This window comes from Mesoplodon bidens (genome assembly GCF_964165515.1).
Source record: "Mesoplodon bidens genome assembly, chromosome: 2".
Taxonomy (NCBI): domain Eukaryota; kingdom Metazoa; phylum Chordata; class Mammalia; order Artiodactyla; family Ziphiidae; genus Mesoplodon; species Mesoplodon bidens.
In genome coordinates this window covers 143,947,900-143,974,497 of record NC_138177.1, presented here as the reverse complement: position 1 = coordinate 143,974,497, position 26,598 = coordinate 143,947,900, and the positions used below count along the sequence as shown (strand labels likewise).

Here is a 26,598-nt window from a genome sequence, read left to right as displayed (position 1 = left end):
TCTGGGCCTGCTTTCTCATCCCTAAAATGGAGACAATGATATAAAAGGGAGAAGTTGTTACCCCCAAATATGCTTCTTTGGCATAAAGATTATTTTAGGCTGATTATTTTTAAGAAACAACAGACACACAAAAAGCTCTGAAAACCTAGTAGAAGTTAACTTTTTGTACGAGACATTTACATTTATAAGGGAAATCTCCATTTGTAAGGTTCTCTCTCTCTGTACCAGGAAGAGGAGGATAACTAAATCTCTAGAAACTTATCAGTGGAGAAGGCAGAGACTTAAATCTGCGTAACAACCACATACCCTCTTTTACCTGAAAACCTTCCACAACTGGCTCCCTATCCCCCCAAATCTTCTTTTGTCCTTTAGCTGGAGATGGCACTTAAGGTAATGGCTCGGGCCATTTCAGAGAGTTAACTCAGTTTTCCTGAGTCTCTCCCATGTATACAGGAGTTATTAAACTTCTGTTTGCTTTTCTCCTGCTAATCTTATTATGAGGGTCTCAGCCAAGAACCTAGAAGGATGGAGAAAAAATTACTCTTCCTCCCCCACAGATTCTTACCCTCACAGATCTTCTGGAAGAGTTACATAAGATGAGGACACAGTTACTCAGTAAATGATAAACACCCTGTGACTGTGACAGCCCAGGCAGCTAGGGTTACCTAGCATGTTGCATGTTGGGGCCAACCCTCACCATGACTGGAGGAAAGCCCTAGGCTCCATCCTCAGCCTGCCATGGCTGAGCCCTGCTCTAGGCCCTTCGCAGAAGGCAAACACAGTAGTGCAGATAAGAATAAAAACAGCCGCCATTTACTGGCTCCAGGCCCTACCCCAGGCTCTTTAAATCTATTCTCTATTTGATTCGCAAAACAACACTGCAAAGGCAGAGGTGGTTATTCCCATTTTACAGATCCTGAAATTGTCCAAGGTGACACAGCTAACAAATGGCAGAGGCTAGATTTTATCCTGTTTATGTGATTCCAACTCTGCTTTTCTGAGTGGATCAGGTTAACTCAGCCGAAGGAACCTCTCTGGACCTCAGTGTCCACATCTGTCCTACACTCCAGGTGAAAGAGGTTCAGTGGAAAGAATGTTGACACAACCACTTTTGTGAAAGAAAACCTCTGAACGGATTCCAAGGGCTCTCACCAGCAGCGACAGGAGGCCCCGGCGGCGATGGGAGGGAAGGACAGGCACGTGGGGTGACTGGGGGGGAGTGTCGGGGAGACGACAACCCCACCACCTCCCTCTGCTCAGGCTGGCTGTGGGCTGCAACGGTCAGACCCACCTGAACAACTCCACTTCGTCATCCCCGAACGGCTTGTAGTCCTCCTTCCCAAACATGCTGAGGTAGGCGGCCTTCATGTAGATGTAGGTGGCCTGTGTGAGGCACAGCAACAGTCAGGCGTGAGCAACCCGCCCTCCAATCACAGTCCTGAACTGGCACCAGTACCTTACTGGAACCTCACTATGGCCCAGCATAGTAGCTGACACTGTATTATCCCCAAGCCCCAGGGGAGAAACTGGGTGAGGAAGCCGAAGCAGCTTGAGGATTTGAGCTAGGAGTTAAATCCACGATGGGCCCTGTCTAAGCAGCTGCCCTCTCCACTCTGAAGTAGCAGGGCAGACTCAAGCAAGTAGAGGATGCACGGGGTGGCGCTGAGGATAGGATGGAGACACAAAGACAGGCTTCAGGGAAGCAGCCACTTCAGGCTGGGCCCTTGAAGGCCAATGGGAAGATTCACAGAGACAGAAAAAGGACCTTCCAGGCAAGGGGAACAGCCTGATCAAAGCCAGGGAGGGCAGAGATGTGTGTACGTAGGATACAAATCACTAGCATAAAGCATGGGATGTGTACAAGAAGAGGTGTGAGGCCAGAAGAATAAACAGGGCCCTGGGTCAGGGCTCAGCTCAGGGCCCCTTGGTGAAACTGCCTTGCTGTGTGCCAGGCACTCTACATACATCACCTCACTTGATCCCAAAGACAATGCCAGAAAAGAATCCGTACCCCACCTGTACTTCCTGGGACGGCAGAGCTGCTAGGAGCAGAGCTGGGAGTGACCCCAGGTTTGTGTGGCTTCAAGGGTCTGTCCACTGGATCCACAGCTGCCACTGAAAGCTGCCACAACCACCCCCCCACCCCCAGCCAAAAATCCATCCCCAAAAGCCGCTCCCCTTTGCCTGAAGTCCAGTGCCAAGGGAGTCTGGCTCTGTGCTGCCCTCCAGTGGCCAAGTCTTGAACCACAGCTCCTGCCACCTGGGGCAGTGACCCAGCAAACAAGTGTAGCGGGTGGAGGAGGAAACGGAGCAGGACATCCTGGAGTCTAGTCTTAGGAGAAGGTGGGAAGCAACCTCCACCTGGGAGCCCCACCCATGCTGAAGCCCAGGGCTACTCCCAGTTCGGGTCTGCCCTCAGCACCGCAGTCTGCCCTTCACAACATGAGGAAAAGCTGGTCTTTGTGGGGTGTGCTAAGAAGAAGCTCCCCTCTGTGAAATCTGTTCCCCATCCCATCTTTAACCTCCCAGTGTCATCTGTGCCTTCTCCCTCTCCCCGGCCCTGGTAGTGAGCCACCAAGCCCTCATGATTTTACCTCCCATATAGCTCTGAAATCCCACTGGCCTCGCCCTAGCCCTCGCCTCAATTATTGCACCAGCCTCCACAGCATCTCCCTGCTCCGGGCCACCAGGGATGTCTTTCTGCTGTCCTAGTCCACGTGGTTTCCTAACCAATCTCCTGCTCCCCCTCCTGGCCCTGCAAGCCATTTTCCACACCACCTGCCACTCTGACCTTTTAGAAGCAGATCACATCAGTCCCTCCTAGACATCATCTCACGGTATCCCATCGCACTTAGGAGAACATCCAAATGCCCTGTCACGGCCTGCGAGACCCTGTGCGGTCCACCCCATTTCCTCTCCAGTTCCCCTCCGCTGTTGCCCCCTCACTTGTATCACTCTAGCCACACTGGCCTCCGGGCTGCTTCCAGAACACAACTCACGGCTTCAGCTTCCTCCCCCTCTTGCCCTAATATCCACCAATGCCCTCTGCCTGGACTGTTCTTCACGGAGATGTCCACATGGCTTGCTCCTTCACTCCATTCTGGTGTCTTCTCAGAAAGGCCTCCCCTGACCACACTGCTCATCACGCCCTGCACCCGTACCTTACCCGATTTTTCTTCATCGCACTTCCTGGAACCTGACGTTATCTTACACTGTCCATCATCTATTCGTGTGGTTCTTGTCTCTCTCTCTTCCCACCAGAACATGAGCCTTGAGGGGATCTTTGCTTGGTTCATTTGTGTATGTCCTGCCCTAGAACAGGACCTGGCGTGTGAGCGTGCCCAGCGACTGCAGGAGGGATTTCTTAAAAGCACAAATCTAAACCCCAAGCATGGGCTCCCCGACTGTCAGACTGAAGCCCAAACAGCCACTCAGGGCCCTTGTGACCCACTTTTCTGGCTCCTCCTCTTCTGGCCACTCTTCCCCATCACTCCTGGAACTCACCTCAGGCCTTTGCCTGTGCTCTCCCTCTGCCTGGGATGCCATTGTCCTTTCTCTGCCAGGCTCGTCTGCTGGCTTCCTCTAAGAGCCTTCTCTTACTCCCCCGGGACAGCACACCCTCACTGAGTCCACAGGAATTAGGGTGGACGCAGTGACCTAGAGTTGTGAGACCCATGGACATCCAAGTTACCAGGGGATGTTCTGGGGCCACACTGATGGAAAACTGCAGCCACCTTCCCTGATGGGACTCCTGTCTCCCAGAGTTATCTGTTTGCCTATTGAGTCCACATATTTATTTGGCTGGATTATTCTACCAGGCTCTGTGATATCAGACAGTCCTTGTCCTCCAGAAGCTTACAGCGAGTGGCTTAGAGGGGGACGGTCCCTCCACAGTCCCTCTGCACTCCCACCCACAAACCCTACGCCCCTGCAGTTCTCTCGGTTTGGGGAGAGAACTTCCACTTCCTCCCCTCTGCCATCCTAATTCCTCCTCCTTCAAGGTTCAGTTCAGACATCTCCTTTTCCAGAAGCCTTCCTTGTCCCCTTGGCTGGGCTGCCCAGGGATGCCTCTGAGCTCCCCTCAGATTCCCCCGTTACGGCACTGAGCACACAGTCGTCACCATCTGGTTTCTGGTCACCCAAGCTGCGAGCACTGTGGGAAACGTGACGGGCCCAAAGGGACGACTCAGCATAGTACAGACAGAGAATAATGCTGAGCAGAGGGACCGGCACGTATGGCAGTGGCCACAGGCCAACTTCCTAGAGCTGGAAGTTGGTGGACTCTGGTGGCCAAGTGCTGGAGATTAGGGATGAATGAAGCCCCAGAACTCGGGGTGCCACAACCCCTACTTTCACAGGAAACCCTTCTGAGGAAAGCGTTGCAGAGAAAGAGGGGCTGACCTCCCCAAAGTCACAGAGCTGGAGGCTGAGCCAGACTCAGGAAGCCAGACCCCCTGACACCTGGAGGCCTCGTCCTCCCTCTGCTCCTCACAGCAGCTGTGTGGCCCAGGAAAGTCACACACCCTCTCTAAGCCTCAGTGTCCCTCCTGAGCCTGAAGGAGATAACGCCTGGGAACACAGAGCTCCGTGAAAGCCCACTCCTCCCGTGGGCCCCACCTGCCCACACCCAGAGAGTTCCCTTTCAGCTTGGGCCCCAGGTAGGGGGACTGAAAAGGGACTTTCATGCAGAGGTGGGGGAGAGATGAGAAATAAGGATTTAAGGTCTTTGAGACACAAGTGCTATGGATTTGACACTACCAGATGCTCTGTGATGATCTAGCTGATGCTAAGACCCTTGGTTCGGAAGTCTGTGCTATCGTTACTATGATGATAACGCCTGATACTTATTTCATCACTTACCATGATGTTATAAGCTATAAGATGCTGTGCTGAGCATCTGTTTTGCTTCATTTTGCCTACATGGCATCTCTTTAATGCCCACCCCCATCCACACTTATTCTGGGGCATCACCTCATTTTTCTTCTGGAGAACCACCCATCTCCTACTCCCAATCCATGAGGGGTCCTCCCACCCCTGTTTCCAGGCATTGACTTGTGATCTATGCCAGACCAGTGAGGCTCTATCCAGGGACTCTGGTTGAAACCAAAGGGAAGATGTGAGTTAGGGGCAGGCAGCCCATAGCCACCCTGCTGGCACATGGAGAGAACCTGCCTGTACGACAAAGATGTTATAGAGGAGGGCACAGTCCCAGGTGGAAAAAACAAGCCCAGACGACATAATATGAATTCCTGAATTCAGCCCTACCTGAAGTCAGATGTGCTTAGAATTTTCAGTTATATGAACCAATGAGCCTTTTATGTTTACACCCGCATAGTCAGGTACTATGTCCACTAGCTCCATGTAACTTTTTACATTTAAATTAGTTAAAATGGAATAAAATTGAAGACATCCAGTTTCCCAATTGCAGTAGGCACATTTCGAGTGCTCGGTGTGCACATGTGGCTAGGGACTACCACATTGGACAATGCAGAAATAGAGCATTTCCAGGACTTCCCTGGTGGTGCAGTGGTTAAGAATCCACCTGCCAATGCAGGGAACACGGGTTCGAGCCCAGGTCCGGGAAGATCCCACATGCCGCAGAGCAACTAAGCCCGTGAGCCACAACTACTGAGCCTGCGTGCCACAACTACTGAGCCTGCATGCCACAACTACTGAAGCCCGCGCACCTAGAGCCCATGCTCTGCAACAAGAGAAGCCCGCACACCGCAACGAAGAGTAGCCCCCGCTTGCCGCAGCTAGAGAAAGACCGCACATAGCAACGAAGACCCAACGCAGCCAAAAATAAATTAATAAATTAATTTTAAAAAAAGAAATAGAGCATTTCCACGGTAATGGAAAGTTCTGTTGGGCGACACTCATATAGACCATGTGAGTCACAACACACTTCTGTCCCTTGTGACTAAAAATCTCGACACACTATAGTTCTAAAGGTCATCTGTTCCTCATGGTCTTTAGTTTCTTCCAACCCTGAGGCCTAGTAGAATTTGTGGTTTTGGTTAAATACCAGCTGAGACATCTGCGTTCAGTTAGGGGTTTGGCCCTTGCTCTGGGGGCTCATGGCCAGTCTGGGTTGGCCTGGTCCCCCCTGTGCCCCCAGCACATGGTGTCAGCCCACCTTGGACCAGGAGTTCTCCTTGCTGAGCAGGTCTGCGTAGAAGTAGGCCATCTTCCACTGGCCCTTGTAGGTGAAGCACCACATCAGCTCCCAGTAGCACATGTGGTGGAACTGCTTCCAGTGCTGCTGGGCCTCGCAGCACTCCTCGAACCGCCGGATGGCCTGTGGGCACCTGCCGGTCAGCCTCGGTGGGCGTCCCCTGGCCCGCCCCCGCCCTGCTCTCTGCACCCTCTGTCCCCGCCCAGCTCCACAGTAGCCCCAGCCTCCTGCCGTGCACAGCGGCCCAGCCCTGTGCCAGGCACGGGCAGGGGGCGAGGGGCAGCATCGGGGAGACAGGAGTTGTGGCCTCCAGTCCTGGTTCTACCGCCTAAGTCTTACACGACCTTGGGCCCAGTTACTGCCCCTCCTGGGGACTCTGGTCTTGCAGCACAAAATGAAAGGGTGGGACAGAGCTATAATGCAGGGATAACAGGCAGTGGAATGTGCTAATCTTTTTTTTTTTTTTTTTTTTTTTTTGCGGTATACGGGCCTCCCACTGTCGTGGCCTCTCCCGCTGCGGAGCACAGGCTCCGGACGTGCAGGCCCAGCGGCCATGGCTCACGGGTCTAGCCGCTGAGCGGCATGTGGGATCCTCCCGGACCGGGCACGAACCCGCGTCTCCTGCATCAGCAGGCAGACTCTCAACCACTGCGCCACCATGGAAGCCCGGAATGTGCTAATCTTAAAGTGATCTAATAATAACGTCTATGTCTCAGAGCAAACTTCAAAGGTTCCAGAAGCCCCCACGAAGTGACCTGGACCTCGGGCATCTGTCCTGCTGCCTGAGGAACCACAGCCAGGACCAGTGGGAGACGCCAGAACTCCAGGTCATGGAGTCCGTCCTGGGCCTTGGCTTAATGCTGGGGATGCTGCCCGGACCGTGACCCTCCCCTCTCTCACCCCTTCGACGGCTCCCTCCCACCTACAGAGCCCAGACTCCTTAGCCAGACCCTCAAGGTGCCTGCTTCAGCCCCTGGCACCGGGTTCCAGCCTGTCGCCCTGCCCTGGACAGTGGGTCTTCCCACCTCTCTGCCTTACTCAAGGATGCCGTAGCCCTCCATCCCCCGGTCAAATCCTACTCACCACAAACGCCAACTCCTCCCTCGTCTTCCCAGACTGTCTCAGTCGGAAATGCCTCTCCTGCCCCCGCTCTCCCGTAAGTCCTCTCTCGGGGCCCTCCTCCCAGTCTGCCCTGTCCCTGAGTTCGTCTGTGTGTATCTGTTTCCCTGCTGGCCTGGGAGACCCAAGGGCCCTCCGGCACCGGCTCCGACCCCCATTACTCACCGCGTCAACATTGCCTTTAATGGCTTCAATCCGCCCCGCAAAGAACAGGAAGATGGCACCCTGCAACAACACGCATGTGGGTCCGTGTGGGTCCGCAAGGCACACGTGGGCTGGGAGTATCTGCCAGGAGGTAGGGCTCACCTTAGGGTATCGCTTCAGGTAGGGTCTCAAGAGCTTCTCTGCCTCCGAGATGTTGACGTTCCCAGTGCCTGAAGGAGGTGGGGGAACAATAGGACACGTCACCATCCTCCCTGGTGAGCCTCCTCCCAGCAACCTACCAGGGGCTTCTCAGGGTCTCCGTTTCCCCTCTGTGAAATGGGGATGATAACTCTTCTATCTCCAGGGTGATGTGAGGATTGAATTAGACAGTACAGCCTACAGCATCCTCACACCCTCTCTGAGGCGGGCATGACCCACTCCCATTTCACAGATGAGAAAACTGGGGCTGGAACCCAGTCACACTGTGAGGAAGCGAGTGGTCAGCAGGCCAGGCCCCAGGACAGTTGACTCGGCTCTGCTGTTTCTGGTTTCAGTGCCCCATCCCCAGTCCTGGGGGCCCGAGCAGGGTCTGCAGCCCCTTGCCCTCTCACCCCCGCCCTTAGAGCCAACCAAAGCCCAGAGGCCCCAGCACTTGCCCCGAGCGCGCTCCTACCGAGCACAAAGGTGAGGAAGGTGTGGTAGCACAGCAGCAGCATGACACAGAGCACGGCGCGGAAGCTGTGCCCCGATGCCCCCTCCTCCAGCTGCAGCAGCCCGTAGTCCTGGAGGAAAGACGGGGACTGGCTGAGGCCAGCAAGGCCTGAGCTCCCCAGGGTCCTCCACGGGACCCAGGGAGTGGGGGAGGGGCCTGGGAGGTCACTGGACAGGTGTGAGGGCAACACTGCCACAGAAGGGACCAGAGAGTGCTGGACTCCGAGTCTGGAGCCCTGGAGGCCAGGTCAGCTGCTCCCAGGCTGTGCAACCCTGAACAAGGGGCTGCCCCTCTCAGTGCCTCAGCCATCTTCCTGAGGGCAGGGGACACAGCTGCCACAGCCAGGGCAAAGGTGTGGGTGTCCCCTACCTCCTCAATAGCCCCTTCCCCATTCCCCCCTTTATTCACTTGTTCAGTCCCCATGGTGGGCACCAAGGCCCTGAGCAGCCCCAAGTCTGGTGGGGGAGTAGGAATGACAAGGAGGCAGATAATCCTAACCACAGGCTCAGGGCACAGACAGGGCTTTCGTAAGATTGCTCAGTTCCTGTAGTATTAATTGTTATGATTATGTTCTTATTGTGCCACATAATACGGGTTTTCTGTGTAGTAATATTTCCTTTAAATAAATTTAAGTAAAAAATATGAATCACATTTGAGAAAAATGATACATAAGTAATAATACAGAGGTGTGTGGACATGGCAAAAATCAGGAAGGGACGGAGAAAGTCCAAGTTGGAGAAACATTGACCTGATGTGGAAAAAAAAAAAAAAAAGCCCCTTGTTTTACAAAAAAAAGAGGCCCAGAGGAGGGCGGGCCTTGCTCAGACTCACAGGGAGAAGGGGATGAGGCTGGACTGACCCACGGCTCCTGACTTCCAGGTTAATGCTTCTTGTACCGCATCAGGCCTCCTCCACCAGGGAGCCCTCCCTGATCTGCTACCTGGCACTCAGGTTCCTGCCCTCAGTAAAGCCTCTGGGTGCTTGAGTCCTCTGGTTTCCACCTCAAGGCCCAGCGCACAGTAGGGCTTCCCTTGGGCATCTCCCAGATCAGAAAATGGTCCCAAGGTAAGGGACTTGCTCAAGGTCTTCTGAGGGGAGAAGGACCAGGTTCCTGACACCTGCCAGGCTCAGAGAATATGGCCCCAGGCCCCTGAAGGACCCCAGGAGCTGCTCTTCACACCCACCCTTACTTACCCTAGAGCCTCTCTACCCTAGGAAGGGATCAATGGCCCCATTTGCAGGAGAGGAGACTGAGGTCCAGAGAGGTCTGAGCCTTGTCCAGGGCCACACACTGAGGGGGGCTGAGCCAGGACTGGCACTCAGGCCCCGCAGTCCCTCAGCCTCACCCTGTCCAGCTGAGCTGCAGCCCTGGGGCTGAGCAGGTTGGGATCCCCAGAAGAAAGGTGGTTACCTTGTTTCCTGAAAACCCCACGAACTCTAGCAGCCGCAGGATCCTGGTAGGAAGCATGGACAGCGTCTGCAGGAAGAGGCAGGTGGACACGTGAAGGGGTGGGGGCTGACCCTCCCAATCTCCAAGCCTCCAGAGTCCTGGGGGTAATCCCAGAGGTGCAGGCCCTGTCTCTGGAATGCCCATGAGGAGGCCCTAGGTTTCCAAAAGCCAACTTCCCCAGATAGAGAGGCACTACAGAGGGACAGTTAGGAGCAGGCTGCGTCTAAATCCTAGTCTCACCACTCCCAGCTCGGACAGTTACATTTCCTCTCTCTGCCTCAGTTTCCTCATCTGTAAAACGGAAATAATAATAGCCCCTACCAGATGGATCAAATTAATATATGTGAAGCACATAATAGGGCCTGCACCTAGCAGTTAGCTATTATTATTACACTGAATCCCTACTTTGTACCAGGGGCTCTGTCATTGCATTTGATCCTCAGAACAGTCCTGCAAAGAAGGCATTACTAACCCCTTTCAACAGACGGAGAAACAGAGGCACAGATAAGTGACAGGATATGTCCGAGGCACCACAGCTCATCAGAGGTGGAGCCAGTTCTCGAACAGCAGACAGTCCAGATATAACCTGCTAAAGTATCTGATGCACTTGGCAGCTTGTATTTCCCAGCACTTGGGCCAGGATCACTGCTCCCATTTTACATATGGGGAATCTGGAACCCAGAGAGGGGCAGGGACCCCCTATCAGAACCGGCTTTGCCTAGAGGGGAGAAAGCCACCCCCTGCCACACTCACACTTTTGGGTAAGTCCCTGGCCACCCAGGGCCAGGAGTCTGAATTGTCAGAGAGCAGCTCCTCCTCCCAGGAGCAGGCACAATGCTTCTGAGCCTCCCTGCCTCAGCTCACACTGTTCCCTCTGCCTAGAATGCCCTTCCTGCCTGGAAAACTTCCCCCGCGAGGACATGCTTCAGGACCCCGGAGGAAGATGGCGGAAGAGTAAGACGCGGAGATCACCTTCCTCCCCACAGATACATCAGAAATTCATCTACACGTGGAACAACTCCTACAGAACACCTACTGAACGCTGACAGAAGACCTCAGACCCCCCAAAAGGCAAGAAGCTCCCCACATACCTGGGTAGGGCAAAAGAAAAAAAGAATAAACAGAGACAATAGGATAGGGACGGGACCTGCACCAGTGGGAGGGAGCCGTGAAGGGGGGAAGGTTTCTACACACTACAAGCCCCTTCGCGGGCGGAGACTGTAGGTGGCGGAGGGGGAAAGCTTCGGAGTAGCGGAGGAGAGCACAGCAACAGGGGTGCGGAGGGCAAAGCGGAGAGATTCTGGCACAGAGGACCGGTGCCCTCAGGCACACACCAGCCCGAGAGGCTTGTCTGCTCGGCCGCCGTGGCGGGCGGGGCTGGGAGCTGAGGCTCGGGTATCGGCTTTCAGTCGGAGCGCAGGGAGAGGACTGGGGCTGGCGGCAGGAAGAGAGCCTGAAGGGGTTAGTGCACCACGGCTAGCCCGGAGGGAGTCCGGGGAAAGGGTCTGGAGCTGCTGAAGAGGCAAGAGACTTTTTTCCCTTTTGTTTCCTGGTGCGCGAGGAGAGGGCATTAAGAGGGCTGCTTGGGGAAGCGCCGGAGACAGGCACGAGCCGCGGGTAAGGCACGGACCTCGGAGACGGGTGTGGGCCGCCGCCGCCGCCGCCCGCCGCCGCGGGCCGCCGCCGCCGCCGCCCGCCGCCGCCGCCGCCCGCCGCCCGCCGCGGCCCGCCGCCGCCGCCGCTGCCGCCGCCGCCGCGGGGCCTGTGTGCGAGCGCGGGTCACTGTCCGCCCCGCCTTCCGGGGGGCCTGTGCACCCCGCCACTGCCGGGGTCCCCGAGACCCGGGGACGGCTTTCCCGGGAAAGCGCACGGAGCGCCACGGGCTGCTGCAACGTCATGCCGGCCTCTGCCGCCGCAGGCCCGCCCCACACTGCGCGCCCCTCCCTCCCCTCTGCCTGAGTGAGCCAGAGCCCCCGAATCAGCGGCTCCTTTAAACCCGTCCTGTCTGAGCGAAGAACGGACGCCCTCCGGCGACCTACGCGCAGAGGCGGGGCCAGGTCCAAGGCTGAGACCCGGGAGCTGTGAGAGCAGAGGCAGGGAAATCTCTCTGTGCAGCCTCGGAGGCAGCGGATTAAAGCTCCACGGTCCATTTGATGTGCCCTGCGTCTGTGGAGTGCATGAATGGACAGCGAATCATCCCAAATTGAGGAAGTGGACTTTGAGGACAAGATTTAAGACTTTCCCCCCTTTTCCTCTTTTTACAACGAATTATTCCAAATTAAGGAGGTGGACTTAGAGAGCAAGATTTCAGACTTCTCGCCCTTTTCCTCTTTTTACAACGAATTATCCCAAATTGAGGAGGTGGACTTGGAGAGCAAGATTTTTGATTTTTCCCCCTGCTCTCTTTTTGTGAATGTGTATGTGTAATCTTCTGTGTAAGATTCTCTCTGTATAGCTTTGCTTCCACCATATGTCCCAGGGTTCTATCGGTCCGGTTTTTTTTTTTTTTCAATAATTACTTTCTAATTTTAATAACGCTACTATATTTCATACTTTATTCTATTTTACTTTACCTGCTCTTTCTTTTTTTCCTACTCTCCCTTCCTCCCTCCCTCCCTCCGCTCCTCCTTTCCTTCTTTCTTTTTCTTTCCTCCCTCCCACCCTTCTTCTTTCCACTTTCTTTTTCTTTCCTTCCTCCCTCCCTCCTGTCTTTCTTCCTTTCCTTCCTCCCTCCCTCCCTCCTTTCTTTCCTTCTTTCTTTCCATCCTTCCTCCCTCCCTCCCTCCTTTCTTTCTTCCTTCCTTCCTTCCTTCCTTTCTTCCCTTCTTCCTTTCTTTCCCTCTCTCTTTCTTTCTTCTACTAATTCTTTCTTCCTACTTTTTCTCCCTGTTACTCTGAGCCGGGTGGATGAAAGGCTCTTGGTGCTGCAGCCAGGAGCCAGTGCTGTGCCTCTGAAGTGGGAGAGCCAACTTCAGGACACGGGTCCACAAGAGACCTCCCAGCTCCACATAATATCAAGCAGCGAAAATCTCCCAGAGATCTCCATCCCAACACCAGCACCCAGCTTCAGTCAACGACCAGCAAGCTACAGTGCGGGTCACCCTATGCCAAGCAACTAGCAAGGCAGGAACACAACCCCACCCATTAGCAGAGAGGCTACCTAAAAACATAATAAGGCCATAGGCACCCCAAAACACACCACCAGACGTGGACCTGTCCACCAGAAAGACAAGATCGAGCCTCAACCACCAGAGCACAGGAATTAGTCCCCCCCACCAGGAAGCCTACACAACCTACTGAAACAACCTTAGCCACTGGGGTCAGACACCAAAAACAACGGGAACTACGAATCTGCAGCCGGCAAAAAGGAGACCCCAAACACAGTAACATAAGCAAAATGAGAAGGCAGAAAAACACACAGCAGGTGAAGGAGCAAGATAAACACCTACCAGACCTAACAAATGAAGAGGTAATAGGCAGTCTACCTGAAAAAGAATTCAGAATAATGATAGTAAAGCTGATCCAAGATTCTATTTCCATGATCCATAATCTTGGAAATAGAATAGACAACATGCAAGAAACAGTTAACAAGGACCTAGAAGAACTAAAGATGAATCAAGCATCGATTAAAAACACAATAGGGCTTCCCTGGTGGCGCAGTGGTTGAGAGTCCGCCTGCCAATGCAGGGGACACGGGTTCGTGCCCCGGTCTGGGAGGATCCCGCATGCTGCGGAGCGGCTGGGCCCGTGAGCCATGGCTGCTGAGCCTGCGCGTCCGGAGCCTGTGCTCTGCGGGGGGAGAGGCCACAACAGTGAGAGGCCCGCCTACCGCAAAAAAAAAAAAAAAAAACACAATAAATGAAATGAAAAATACTCTAGATGGGATCAATAGCAGAATAACTGAGGCAGAAGAACGGATAAGTGAGGTGGAAGATAAAATAGTGGAAATAACTGATGCAGAGCAAAATAAAGAAAAAAGAATGAAAAGAACAGAGGAGAGTCTCAGAGACCTCTGGGACAACATTAAACGCACCAACATTCGAATTATAGGGGTTCCAGAAGAAGAAGAGAAAAAGAAAGGGACTGAGAAAATATTTGAAGAGATTATAGTTGAAAACTTCCCCAATATGGGAAAGGAAATAGTTAATCAAGTCCAGGAGGCACAGAGAGTCCCATACAGAATAAATCCAAGGAGAAATACACCAAGACACATATTAATCAAACTGTCAAAAATTAAACACAAAGAAATCATATTAAAAGCAGCAAGGCAAAAACAACAAATAACACACAAGGGAATCCCCATCAGGTTAACAGCTGATCTCTCAGCAGAAACCCTACAAGCCAGAAGGGAGTGGCAGGACATAATTAAAGTGATGAAGGAGAGAAACCTGCAACCTAGATTACTCTACCCAGCAAGGATCTCATTCAGATTTGATGGAGAAATTAAAACCTTTACAGACAAGCAAAAGCTGAGAGAGTTCAGCACCACCAAACCAGCTTTATAACAAATGCTAAAGGAACTTCTCTAGGCAAGAAACACAACAGAAGGAATATACCTACAATAACGAACCCAAAGCAATTAAGGAAATGGGAATAGGAACATACATATCAATAATTACCTTAAATGTAAATGGACTAAATGCTCCCACCAAAAGACACAGAGTGGCTGAATGGATACAAAAACAAGACCCATATATATGCTGTCTACAAGAGACCCACTTCAGACCTAGAGACACATACAGATTGAAAGTAAAGGGATGGAAAAAGATATTCCATGCAAATGGAAATCAAAAGAAAGCTGGAGTAGCAATTCTTATATCAGACAAAATAGACTTTAAAATAAAGACTATTAGAAGAGACAAGGAAGGACACTACATAACGATAAAGGGATCGATCCAAGAAGAAGATATAACAATTGTAAATATTTATGCACCCAACATAGGAGCACCTCAATACATAAGGCAAATACTAACAGCCATAAAAGGGGAAATCGACAGTAACACAATCATAGTAGGGGACTTTAACACCCCACTTTCACCAATGGACAGATCATCCAAAATGAAAATAAATAAGGAAACACAAGCTTTAAATGATACATTAAACGAGATGGACTTAGTTGATATTTATAGGACATTCCATCCAAAAACAACAGAATACACATTTTTCTCAAGTGCTCATGGAACATTCTCCAGGATAGATCATATCTTGGGTCACAAATCAAGCCTCGGTAATTTTAAGAAAATTGAAATTGTATCAAGTATCTTCTCCGACCACAATGCTATGAGACTAGACATCAATTACAGGAAAAGATGTGTAAAAAATACAAACACATGGAGGCTAAACAATACACTACTCAATAACGAAGTGATCACTGAAGAAATCAAAGAGGAAATTAAAAAATACCTAGAAACAAATGACAATGGAGACACGACGACCCAAAACCTATGGGACGCAGCAAAAGCAGTTCTAAGGGGGAAGTTTATAGCAATACAATCCCACCTTAAGAAACAGGAAGCATTTCGAGTAAACAACCTGACCCTGCACCTAAAGCAATTAGAGAAAGAAGAACAAAAATACCCCAAAGCTAGCAGAAGGAAAGAAATCATAAAGATCAGATCAGAAATAAATGAAAAAGAAATGAAGGAAACGATAGCAAAGATCAACCAAACTAAAAGCTGGTTCTTTGAGAAGATAAACAAAATTGACAAACCATTAGCCAGACTCATCAAGAAAAAAAGGGAGAAGACTCAAATCAATAGAATTAGAAATGAAAAAGGAGAAGTAACAACTGACACTGCAGAAATACAAAAGATTATGAGAGATTACTAGAAGCAACTCTATTCCAATAAAATGGACAACCTGGAAGAAATGGACACATTCTTAGAAATGCACAACCTGCCAAGACTGACTCAGGAAGAAATAGAAAATATGAATAGACCAATCACAAGCACTGAAATTGAAACTGTGATTAAAAATCTTCCATCAAACAAAAGCCCAGGACCAGATGGTTTCACAGGTGAATTCTATCAAACATTTAGAGAAGAGCTAACACCTATCCTTCTCAAACTCTTCCAAAATATAGCAGAGGGAGGAACACTCCCAAACTCATTCTACGAGGCCGACATCACCTTGATACCAAAACCAGGCAAGGATGTCACAAAGAAAGAAAACTACAGGCCAATATCACTGATGAACATAGATGCAAAAATCCTCAACAAAATACTAGCAAACAGAATCCAAGAGCACATTAAAAGGATCATACACCATGATCAAGTGGGGTTTATCCCAGGAATGCAAGGATTCTTCAATATACGCAAATCAATCAATGTAATACACCATATTAACAAGTTGAAGGAGAAAAACCATATGATCATCTCAATAGATGCAGAGAAAGCTTTCGACAAAATTCAACACCCATTTATGATAAAAACCCTGCAGAAAGTAGGTATAGAGGGATCTTTCCTCAACATAATAAAGGCCATATATGACAAACCCACAGCCAACATTGTCCTCAATGGTGAAAAACTGAAACCATTTCCACTAAGATCAGGAACAAGACAAGGCTGCCCACTCTCACCACTCTTATTCAACATAGTTTTGGAAGTTTTAGCCACAGCAATCAGAGAAGAAAAGGAAATAAAAGGAATCCAAATTGGAAAAGAAGAAGTAAAGCTGTCACTGTTTGCAGATGACATGATACTATACATAGAGAATCCTAAAGATGCTACCGAAAAACTACTAGAGCTAATCAATGAATTTGGTAAAGTAGCAGGATATAAAATTAATGTACAGAAATCTCTGGCATTCCTGTACACTAATGACGAAAAATCTGAAAATGAAATCAAGAAAACACTCCCATTTACCATCGCAACAAAAAGAATAAAATATCTAGGAATAAACCTACCTAAGGAGACAAAAGACCTGTATGCAGAAAACTATAAGACACTGATGAAAGAAATTAAAGATGATACAAATAGATGGAGAGATATACCATGCTCCTGGATTGGAAGAATCAATATTGTGAAAATGACTCTACTACCCAAAGCAATCTACAGATTCAATGCAATCCCTATCAAACTACCAATGGCATTTTTCACAGAACTAGAACAAAAAATTTCAAAATTTGTTTGGAAAAACAAAAGGCCCCGAATAGCTAAAGCAATCTTGAGAACGAAAAACGGAGCTGGAGGAATCAGGCTCCCTGACTTCAGACTATACTACAAAGCTACAGTAATTAAGACAGTCTGGTACTGGCATAAAAACAGAAAGATAGATCAGTGGATCAGGATAGAAAGCCCAGAGATAAACCCACGCACATATGGCCAACTTATCTTTGATAAAGGAGGCAGGAATGTACAGTGGAGAAAGGACAGCCTCTTCAATAAGTGGTGCTGGGAAAACTGGACAGGGACATGTAAAAGTTTGAGATTAGATCATTCCCTAGCACCATACACAAAAATAAGCTCAAAATGGATTAAAGACTTAAATGTAAGGCCAGAAACTATCAAACTCTTAGAGGAAAACATAGGCAGAACACTCTATGACATAAATCACAGCAAGATCCTTTTGGACCCACCTCCTAGAGAAATGGAAATAAAAACAAAGATAAACAAATGGGACCTAATGAAACTTCAAAGCTTTTGCACAGCAAAGGAAACCATAAAGAAGACCAAAAGACAACCCTCAGAATGGGAGAAAATATTTGCAAATGAAGCAACTGACAAAGGATTAATCTCCAAAATTTATAAACAGCTCATGCAGCTCAATAGCAAAAAAACAGACAACCCAATCCAAAAATGGGCAGAAGACTTAAATAGGCATTTCTCCAAAGAAGATATACAGACTGCCAACAAACACATGAAAGAATGCTCAACATCATTAATCATTAGAGAAATGCAAATCAAAACTACAATGAGATATCATCTCACACCAGTCAGAATGGCCATCATCAAGAAATCTAGAAACAATAAATGCTGGAGAGGGTGTGGAGAAAAGGGAACACTCTTGCACTGCTGGTGGGAATGTGAATTGGTACAGCCACTATGGAGAACGGTATGGAGGTTCCTTAAAAAACTACAAATAGAACTACCATATGACCCAGCAATCCCACTACTGGGCATATACCCTGAGAAAACCATAATTCAAAAAGAGACATGTACCAAAATGTTCATTGCAGCTCTATTCACAATAGCCCGGAGCTGGAAACAACCTAAGTGTCCATCATCGGATGAATGGATAAAGAAGATGTGGCACATATATACAATGGAATATTACTCAGCCATAAAAAGAAACGAAACTGAGCTATTTGTAATGAGGTGGATAGACCTAGAGTCTGTCATACAGAGTGAAGTTAGTCAGAAAGAGAAAGACAAATACCGTATGCTAACACATATATACGGAATTTAAAAAAAAAATGTCATGAAGAACCTAGGGGCAAAACGGGAATGAAGACGCAGACCTACTTGAGAATGGACTTGAGGATATGGGGAGGGGGAAGGGTGGGCTGTGACAAGGCGAAAGAGAGGCATGGACGTGTATACACTACCAAACGTAAGGTAGATAGATAGTGGGAAGCAGCCGCAGAGCACAGGGAGATCAGCTCGGTGCTTTGTGACTGCCTGGAGGGGTGGGATGGGGAGGGTGGGAGGGAGGGAGATGCATGAGGGAAGGGATGTGGGAACAGATGTATATGTATGACTGATTCACTTTGTTATAAAGCAGAAACTAATTAAAAAAATAAATAAATAAACTTTAAAAAAAAAAAAAAAACTTCCCCCGCTTATGGATCCTTCCAGAATCAGCTCAAATACTATCCCCTCCATGAAACCTTCCCGGGCTCCCCCAGGAAGGAGTCCTGGCTCTCTGTTCCCTGTGGGTCGTCAGCTGTTTCCAGGCCTGTCTCCTTCCCTGCCACTGGTTAATGTTTAACCACCAGCCCTCCAGGGAGGAAAAGGCCCTGATGTATTGTGTTTGTCAGTTTCTGGTGCTGTAAATACTGCCACTATAGTGGATTTCAAGCTTTCAACTTGCCTTGGGAAGAAACGCACAGAAGGGACTCTGGAGCCACAGCCAGCCCCCATCTCCACCCCAGCTGTGAGCCCCCAGGCTGGCCACGTGTCTGCTTCATCACTGGGGCGCGGGATAGTAGCTCGGCAGAGGCCATGGGTAGGGCAGGGATGTGCAGGGGAGATTAATCTTGAGCCCAGACGCTGTGGATGTGGGGAGGGCATGCGCACTCACCAGGTTGAAGGCTCCCACACCGAGCTTCACACCTCCTTCAAAGTGCCTGTGGTTCTCTCCCTTGCAGTACTGTGAGGACTGCACGAGGCTGTCTAGCTCCCTGCGGAGGGATGCAAAGCCTGTTTCAGCCACATTTGCGGGGCTGGGTCCTCTTCCAGCTGGGCCCAACTTGCCCCTATACTCCTAGCTGATCTCAGAACTCCCTGGTGGTGGATCTGTAATCGTCTGGCAGTCCAGAGAGCTGATATTCGAGGAATTTCTAGCCCCATCTCCCATCATAATGACATACCGCTTGCTCTTGAATTCCAGCTATATCAGCCCCAGCACACCCGACTCGTCCAACATCTAGGCATTTGCTCACGCTCTGCATTCTGTCTACAACAGTTTCTCAACCTCGGCACTACTAGTATTTTAGGCTGGATAACCGGAAAATTTCTTTGTTCAGGTTGGGGCAGGAGGCCATTCTGTGCGTCCTAGGATGTAAAGCAGCAGCCCTGGCCTCTACCCACTAGACGCCAGGAGCAACCTCCCCCAGTATGACAATCAAAATGTCTCCAGACATCGCCAGACGTCCCATGGGAGGAAAAACCGCCCCCAGTTGGGAACCCCTGGGTTAACTCCAACACCGCCTCCTTGAGGAAGTCTTCCTGGAGTCTCTTGGTTGGAATCCAACGCTCTTTCTTCTGGTCACCAATAGCTCAGAGTCCATATCCCAGTCTGCTTGGGGCAGGACAGGGGCTTTAAAGATGTACCTGCCTCCCTTCTAGGCCATGAGCATCTCGAGGGCGTTCGCTCAGCAAACACGGACTAAGGTTTCTCTGTGCCAAGCACTGGAGGACAGCAGGGAGCAAAGCCATCAAGCTGCTGTCCTCACAACTCTCCCGCTCTTAGAGACAGACCCCTATCGAGTCACTGTGAGGATGAGGAGGAACCCTGGAGCCTGGCCTAGTTTGGGGTTCTGGGAAGGTTTCCTCAAGGAGCTGACATCTGAGCTGAAAACTGAGGGAGGAGGAGTTAGCCTGGCACAAAGTGTTCCTGGCAGAGAGGACAGTGTGGCCCGGGGCCCTGAGGTAGAAATCTGGCATGTTTGAAAACCTGAGGGAAGGCCCAAATGTCTGAGGCACGGTGGGACGGGAGCTATGGCTAGGAGGACAGGGGGACCTCCCAAGAATGACTCGGTAGGACCCAGGACTTTATTCTAAGAGCAAGAGCTGGGGGGTCTCAGGAGTTAGCAGGGACTGACTGACCTGACAAGGTTTGTGCTTTGAAAACATCACTCTGGCAGCTGGTAGGGAGACTACAAGGGCCAGAACACAGTCTGGTTTCCCTGAACAATTCCAGCAGGACCCACAAAGCAGTGTGGTGTCCATATACTGCATGGTGTGCTATACCCTAGTAATACCTGGAAATCAAACTCACCATCTCTCTGCAGGGAAATAGTCACATTAAGTGGGGAAAATAAAGATGATAGTCTCAAGTCAATTCAAGTCAACTTTTAATGGAAAAGGAGTTTCAATACCAAACTTGGGGCAGGGGGGAGGGTTAATTATTTTCAGAGCTTTTCTGATTTTGGAATTGTAGATAAGGATTGTGGGACCACATTGGGCAGAAGTGCTCTGGACTGAGTCTTAATTCTTTGCCCCATAAACATGGCCTACGTGTGGCCCAGTGCCGAGATAGCAATGGAAATAATCTGGCTCTCGAGGAGCTCCCAGTTTGGAGAGGTGGTATTATGTAAGCATCATCCCTGTGTACTGGAGGGTTCAAGGAAGGCTTTATGGGGAAAGCGGCATTTGGACGGGGCCTTTACGGATGTGTAGGAGTCCTGCTGCTATTCTCAAAATGACTGTTCCTGTGTCTTTCTCCCACCCCCACCAGACTGGGCTGTTTGTACAGAACACGTGCCTTGTTTTCCCCTAGCTCAGGGTCAGGCACAGAGTCAGCTCTCAGGGGGACCAAATGAACGGATACACCCAGGGGAATAATATTTCAGAAAACTGAAGTCCTGAGGGTGCAGAAATCTACCTGAGGTCACACAGCATTCTAGGTTTCCTGCCTCCAGCCAGTACCCTCTACCTCCCACAAAGCAGCCTGAGGGGCACACGGCAGTAGATGCTGTGGCCTCAGGCCCCCCAGGCCAGCCCCACTCACTTGTAGGTCTGGTAGCTGTTTCGAACTTTGATGCCACCCTTGATGAAGCTCACCATGTTCTCGTCCTGCAGGGGGGAGAGATGCTAAGAGCCGGGCCTGGGTGGGTAGCCACAGGCTTGAGAGGGATCATACAAGGCTCTGGATACTGCCTGGCCCTCCCTGGGCCCAGCTTTATGAGGGGCCCCACGTGGGTGGGGTCAGAGGCCTCCCCACTCTACCCCTGGTACTTGAGATGAGGGTCTTGCTTGCCAAACAAGACCTCCACAATGCCCAGGGCTCGACCACAACCTCCTGTAGCAGGCTCACATGTACATATACTATGTGCGTGCAGAGAGGCCTGGAGGAGATGCTCCCACCGGTTAACAGAGGAGGGACTGTGGGGAAGGAAGGGAGACGTTCATTTTTGGATTGCTTGTGTTTTTTTTACAACAAGCAGGTATTTATCACATTTGTAATTTAAAGCGCCAGTACCTGGGGACTTCCCTGGCAGTCCAGTGATTATGACTCCATGCTTCCACTAGAGGGGGCACGGGTTCGAACCCTGGTTGGGGAACTAAGATCCCGCATGCCACACAGTGCAGCCAAAAAAAAAAAGCACCAATACCTACAGTCCACCTAACAGTTCCACTCCCAGGTATACACCCAAGAGAAATGGATGAACATCTTCAAGAATGCTCACAGAATCACTGTTCATAGTAGCCAAGAACCAGAAACAACCCAGATATCCTTCAGCAGGATACTGGATAAACAAACTGGTATATTCATAGAAGGCAGTATTACACAGCCACGTACGGTTGGGTGAAGAAAGCAAGTCCCACACAGCTTGAGGCCTTAAGAAGCTCAAAGGCAACTAAAACGTAACAATATGCTGTTCAGACATGAACAGGAAGTCGAGAAAACCATTTTTAAAAAATAGGGCGGGGGATGATAAATACAAACTCTAGGTAGTGGTTTCCCCTGGGGGAAGGGAGGCAGAGCGCAAGGAGATGTACCAGCAGGGCTCTGTTCTCCGGTTGGGTGGGGGGTTCGTGGGCGATTATTTATTATGTGTAATAACAGAGTAAACAAACAACAGAAATAAAAGGCCAGTCATGGTGCAATTATTACAGTGATCCTAACGAAGAATTCAGATTAATCCAATTCTAATCATCTGAGGTCCAAAAAGCTAGAAAAATCACTAACAAAAATAAACAGTACCCCAACAATAAAATTTATATGTGCCTCCCAACCCCAGTACACCTATTTACATGACGATTGTATTTTATAATTATAATTCAGGCTTTTTGGTACAATCATGACGTGATGGTTCTCCTAATTTCCACCGTGGTGAGGAGCATAGGCTCTGAGTTGGCCAGACCTGGTTCAAATCCGAGCTCTGCCATTTGCTAACCATGTGACCCTGGGAAAGCAGTTCCTCCCCCACTAATCCTCCCCATCATAGGCCTGTGAGGTGCTGATTAAATAATACATAGAAATGTAGGTAAAAACAAACATGCAATGTGTATAAGGTATGTAAAAACAACATGCCTGTAATGTACATACAAAGCCTGGTATGTTGCAGGTTCTACAAGTTCTTGAAGGAATCACGTTTGATTCATTCAGACTAGTCTGCTGAATGAATCAAATGTAAAGCAGGCTCTGTCACCCCCGTGACATAAAAACAGCAGGGAAGCAGCAGTCACGAGATGGAAGCACATCCTGGTAGTGGGTGGGAACGTGTGTGCTCCGTGTGGAGGGGTAGGGCCCATCACCTCTGCCACTGAGCCTGCCCAGGGCCAGGAGTGTTGGGGTGACGGAGCCTCAGTCCTCGCCTCAACCCCAAGGGGGCTGGGCACGGCTGCTCTAGACCCTTCAGGCTAAGACGTGGTGATTCATCTTCTGAAACCCCCAGGCTGCTTGTACAAGAAGAGGGTTCCTACCTGCAGGAAGGTCAGGGCTGCTCTCTGCAGCAGGCACTCTGCGTAGCAGACCTCAGCGTGGATTTCCACTGCAGGGAGAAAACCAAAGCCCTGCGGCCTCCTGGGACTCTTGGCAGGAGGCTTGGGCCAAATCCTTCTCATCCCTCTTCCCAAAAGGCAAAGGGAGCCTGAGTCAGCACCTGCCTGCCACCTCCCGAATCCCCATCACCAGGCTCCTTGGTGGCACGCACCATTGCCCTGAATTAGCTCACACCCCCGACCCCACCCCCGAGAACGTCAGCACAGGGCCCTGGGCCTTGTTCTCTTGTCCCCCGGGCGTCACTGTAGGTGCTGTGCACCAACACCCCTACAGTGCTGGGATGAAGGGATCAACCCAGGGAAGCCACAGGCTGCAGGAGTAAGGAAGGAGAACTAACGCAGCCCGAGGAGTCAGGAAAGACTTCCAGAAGAAGACACCTGAGCTGGGCTGTTTGAGTTGAACGTGGGATGGAAGGATGAGGCAGGAAGAGCTTTCTCGGCAGAGGCCCAGGAAAGCCAAACAACTCAGGTGCCTGGGGGACAGCTGAGCCACAGAAGGTTGAAATGGGGTGGAGCAGGGAGAGATTTAGGGGACAGGGAAAGATGAGGGGCAGAAGGCTGGCTGTAAAGGGTCTTAAACACTGGTGGAGGCTTGCAGATTTGGTCCTGTGGGCAGCAGGGAGCCATGGAAGGTAGGAAGGAGGAAGCGGCACCATCATAAGCGCTGTTTCGCACTGGGACCTTCAAAGGGCTCTCGAGGTGGGGAGGGCCATTCACCCCTGCACTAAAGGGCCCCAAATTGCTCATGGTTGGCTGCTGCTGTCTCCAGGACTGCCACATGTGGTCACGGCACAAAGGTGCCACATGGCTCTGGCAGCCCAGACCTTCTCTTCCACGGCCCCCAGCTGTTTCATCTCAGTGTGTCAGCCTCTAGGACCACATTCCCCTCAGGAGCACGTGAGATCACTAAGATAATTAAACCAGTAAACCTAACTGCACACACAGTCCTAAGCCTACACTGGCCTGAGGAGCAAAGTGCACGGACCTTGCGACAGCATTTTCTTACCCAATTTCCAGCAGGTAATACTGTCAGGTAAGTGAGTCTCACCTGCACCCCCGCCCTCACCCCACCCCACACCCCCGCCACCTGAGACCAGTCCTCAAAAGGCCCCAGGTCTGACCCATTTGTGTCCCAGTGTCTAGGGCAGGGCCCGGCCCCCTGGGTGACAACTGGGAGGACAGCTGTCCCTTCCCACCCCTTCCTGGGCCTGGAACCGGGCTGCCTGGTGTCAGCAGAGTTGAGAGGACATCCCAGATGCCACACCTTCCGTGAACTGGTCCATAGTGGGGCGGTGCAACAGGCTGTTGAAGGAATCTGTTACAGTGGACTTCCTCCGGTGCCTGAAGAGGAAAACGGGGTCTCAGGTCATTCAGGGAGGGTGAGCGAGGGGCCTGGGCGCCTCCAACAGCATCTCCTGCCCCTCCCGTAGGACTCCACACAGTAAACTCCTGGCAACTCCCCCCAGTCCAGGCCTTCTCACACCCTTGCCCCTGCTGTTGCCTCTGCATGGAGCCCCCTCCCCTGCCTGCTCTACCCTGGCCAGTTCCTAGGCACCCTACAGGACCCAGCTCTGGCATCACCTCCTCCAGGATGCCTTTCCTGTTCCTCCAGCTGGACCCCCACGACCCCATGAGCCTCCCTGCATTGGGCTGGGGTGTTACTGTCTGTGCCTGTCTCCCCGATCAGGCAGTTCAGGCGTCAGAGGGGCCAGGGTCTGATGATTCCCTGGGTGGCCAGTGCCCAGCACAGGGCCTGGCCTAGGGCAGGCAGGGGTGTGTCCCAGTGAATAACGACTCCACCTGTGCATGAACCCTGAGGGTCTATTCATTCACGCGTTCAGGCAGTTAACATGTACTGAACACAAACTATGCACCAGGTCCCGTAACGGATGTCTTCATTCAGTCCCCACAACAACCCTGTCATCACACCCATTTCATGGATGAGGAAAATTCAGACCAGAAAGGGGCTTGCCCAAGGTCAGTGAGTTATTACGTGACAGAGCCAGGATTTGTCTCCTCCCAAGCCAGCCTGGCCCCTGGAAGCCCTCCGTGACTGGCTCAGACAACACAGCTCCTGAGGCAGTGCTAACAGGGACGGCTTTTAGCACTTGGGGACACCTTTTTTTAGCCAAAAGGAGTAGGACTAATAGTGGCATGTCAGGCACTGGGATAGGCCAAGGTGACAGAAGGATGGGCCTCACAACCCCTCATCCCTGTCCACACCCCCGGCCGCGACCTCTGACAGAGCGACTGGGCCTCCTTCAACATGTTGCCAGCAAGTAGGATGTCCTGGGGGTCAAAGGTCATCATGGCCTGCATCTCCAGGATGGTGGCATACGTCAGTGAGTGGTACATGCTCTCCTTGGTTCTGCCAGACAGAAGGGACACGAGAGCATAAACTCCTAGAACTCCAAGGTAGCTGACCCTGTGTCATCACCCACCGTCCCCTCCCCCATCCCGCATGGGAGGAAACACAGATCCAGAAAGGGGAAGGGACTCGCCAAGGGCTGACCCATTGCTGCTCAGAAGGCCTCGGATCCCAGCATCTCTTCTTCCTGCTGAGTGGCTCTAAGTGACTCTCCCAATCTGAGCCTCGGTTTCTCACCCATTCCATATGGACGGCAGCAGCAAGGCTGCCGTGAGGACTCCGAAAGAGCTCAGCAGTGTGCTGGCCTGAGGCGGTACTCCCCTGCTGCCCCACCTACCGCAGGTCCTGCCTGTGGGGTCTCTTCTCTCCTCAAGCCCCACCTCGGGCTTGCCCATCCTTGTTCTCTGGACCTCACTGACCTCGCCACCTCCTGCCTCTCCCCACCCCATCATCTGATCCTGTTGCTCTCTGGCTGAGCCCTCCCGTGACTTCCACATCCCATGAGACAATGCTGGGGGCCCGAGGCTCCACAATTCACAGGCCCTGCCCACCTCTCCAGCCCAGGCCTCTTATCACTTCTGCTTCTGACCCACCATCTGGTCACATTCAAGACTATACCACACTGAACCACACACACTCTCCTCGAGAAAAGCCCACATTTTCCCTCCTGCAGGGCTTTGTCCTTGCTGTTCCCTCAGCCTGAAATGCCCATCCCCTACCCCCGCATCCCCTGACTCATCTGTCAAGGCCCTCAAATGGCTCAAAGGCCACTGGGAATCCAGGGCTCCCTCCCAAAGGGAGCATGTGTCTATAACTGAGGCACAGGTCACACTGAACTTATATCAGCCGAGGCTCAGCTCTCTCCCAGACTGTGGGCACCTCAAGGACAGCGCTAGTGTGAGATTTATCTCTGACTCAGCACCAACGTGACAGGGCTGAGCGAGCCGGTTTCAGGAAGCCTCCCCGTCCTATCTCCCGGCTCCGCCACAGCCCCAGACCTCGCATCTAAAGGGTGTTGGCGGGGAGAGGGGTGGCATTTAGTCTAACACACGCAGAGAGCAACAGGCAAGGAAGGATGGGACCAATGCCAGTCCCCCTCTGTACGTGGGGAAGTCACAATGTATCTGGGCCTTGATTTATGCTTCTGCAAAATGGGGACAATAATGCTGGCCCACCCAAGTCCATGTGGGTCTGGCTGGGGATTACCCTTGCCTGGCACGCAGTAGATGCTGCAGCGATTTT

General features: G+C 51.2%; 1 protein-coding gene across 4 annotated transcripts in view; it reads right to left on the bottom strand.

Annotated features, from left to right (window-relative positions):
* TTC39A (tetratricopeptide repeat domain 39A) overlaps positions 1-26,598 on the bottom strand; it is a 48,770-nt gene that overhangs the window by 8,049 nt on the left and 14,123 nt on the right. For all 4 annotated transcript variants that reach the window (XM_081224387.1, XM_081224388.1, XM_081224389.1 and 1 more), the window contains 11 exons: positions 25,225-25,356; positions 24,253-24,329; positions 22,911-22,978; positions 20,992-21,056; positions 18,841-18,940; positions 9,562-9,627; positions 8,112-8,220; positions 7,601-7,668; positions 7,460-7,519; positions 6,137-6,298; positions 1,292-1,383 (listed from right to left, as the gene is read on the bottom strand). In XM_081224387.1, the coding sequence (XP_081080513.1) occupies positions 1,292-1,383; positions 6,137-6,298; positions 7,460-7,519; positions 7,601-7,668; positions 8,112-8,220; positions 9,562-9,627; positions 18,841-18,940; positions 20,992-21,056; positions 22,911-22,978; positions 24,253-24,329; positions 25,225-25,356 (999 nt within the window). The remainder of the gene's footprint in view (positions 1-1,291; positions 1,384-6,136; positions 6,299-7,459; positions 7,520-7,600; positions 7,669-8,111; positions 8,221-9,561; positions 9,628-18,840; positions 18,941-20,991; positions 21,057-22,910; positions 22,979-24,252; positions 24,330-25,224; positions 25,357-26,598) is intronic.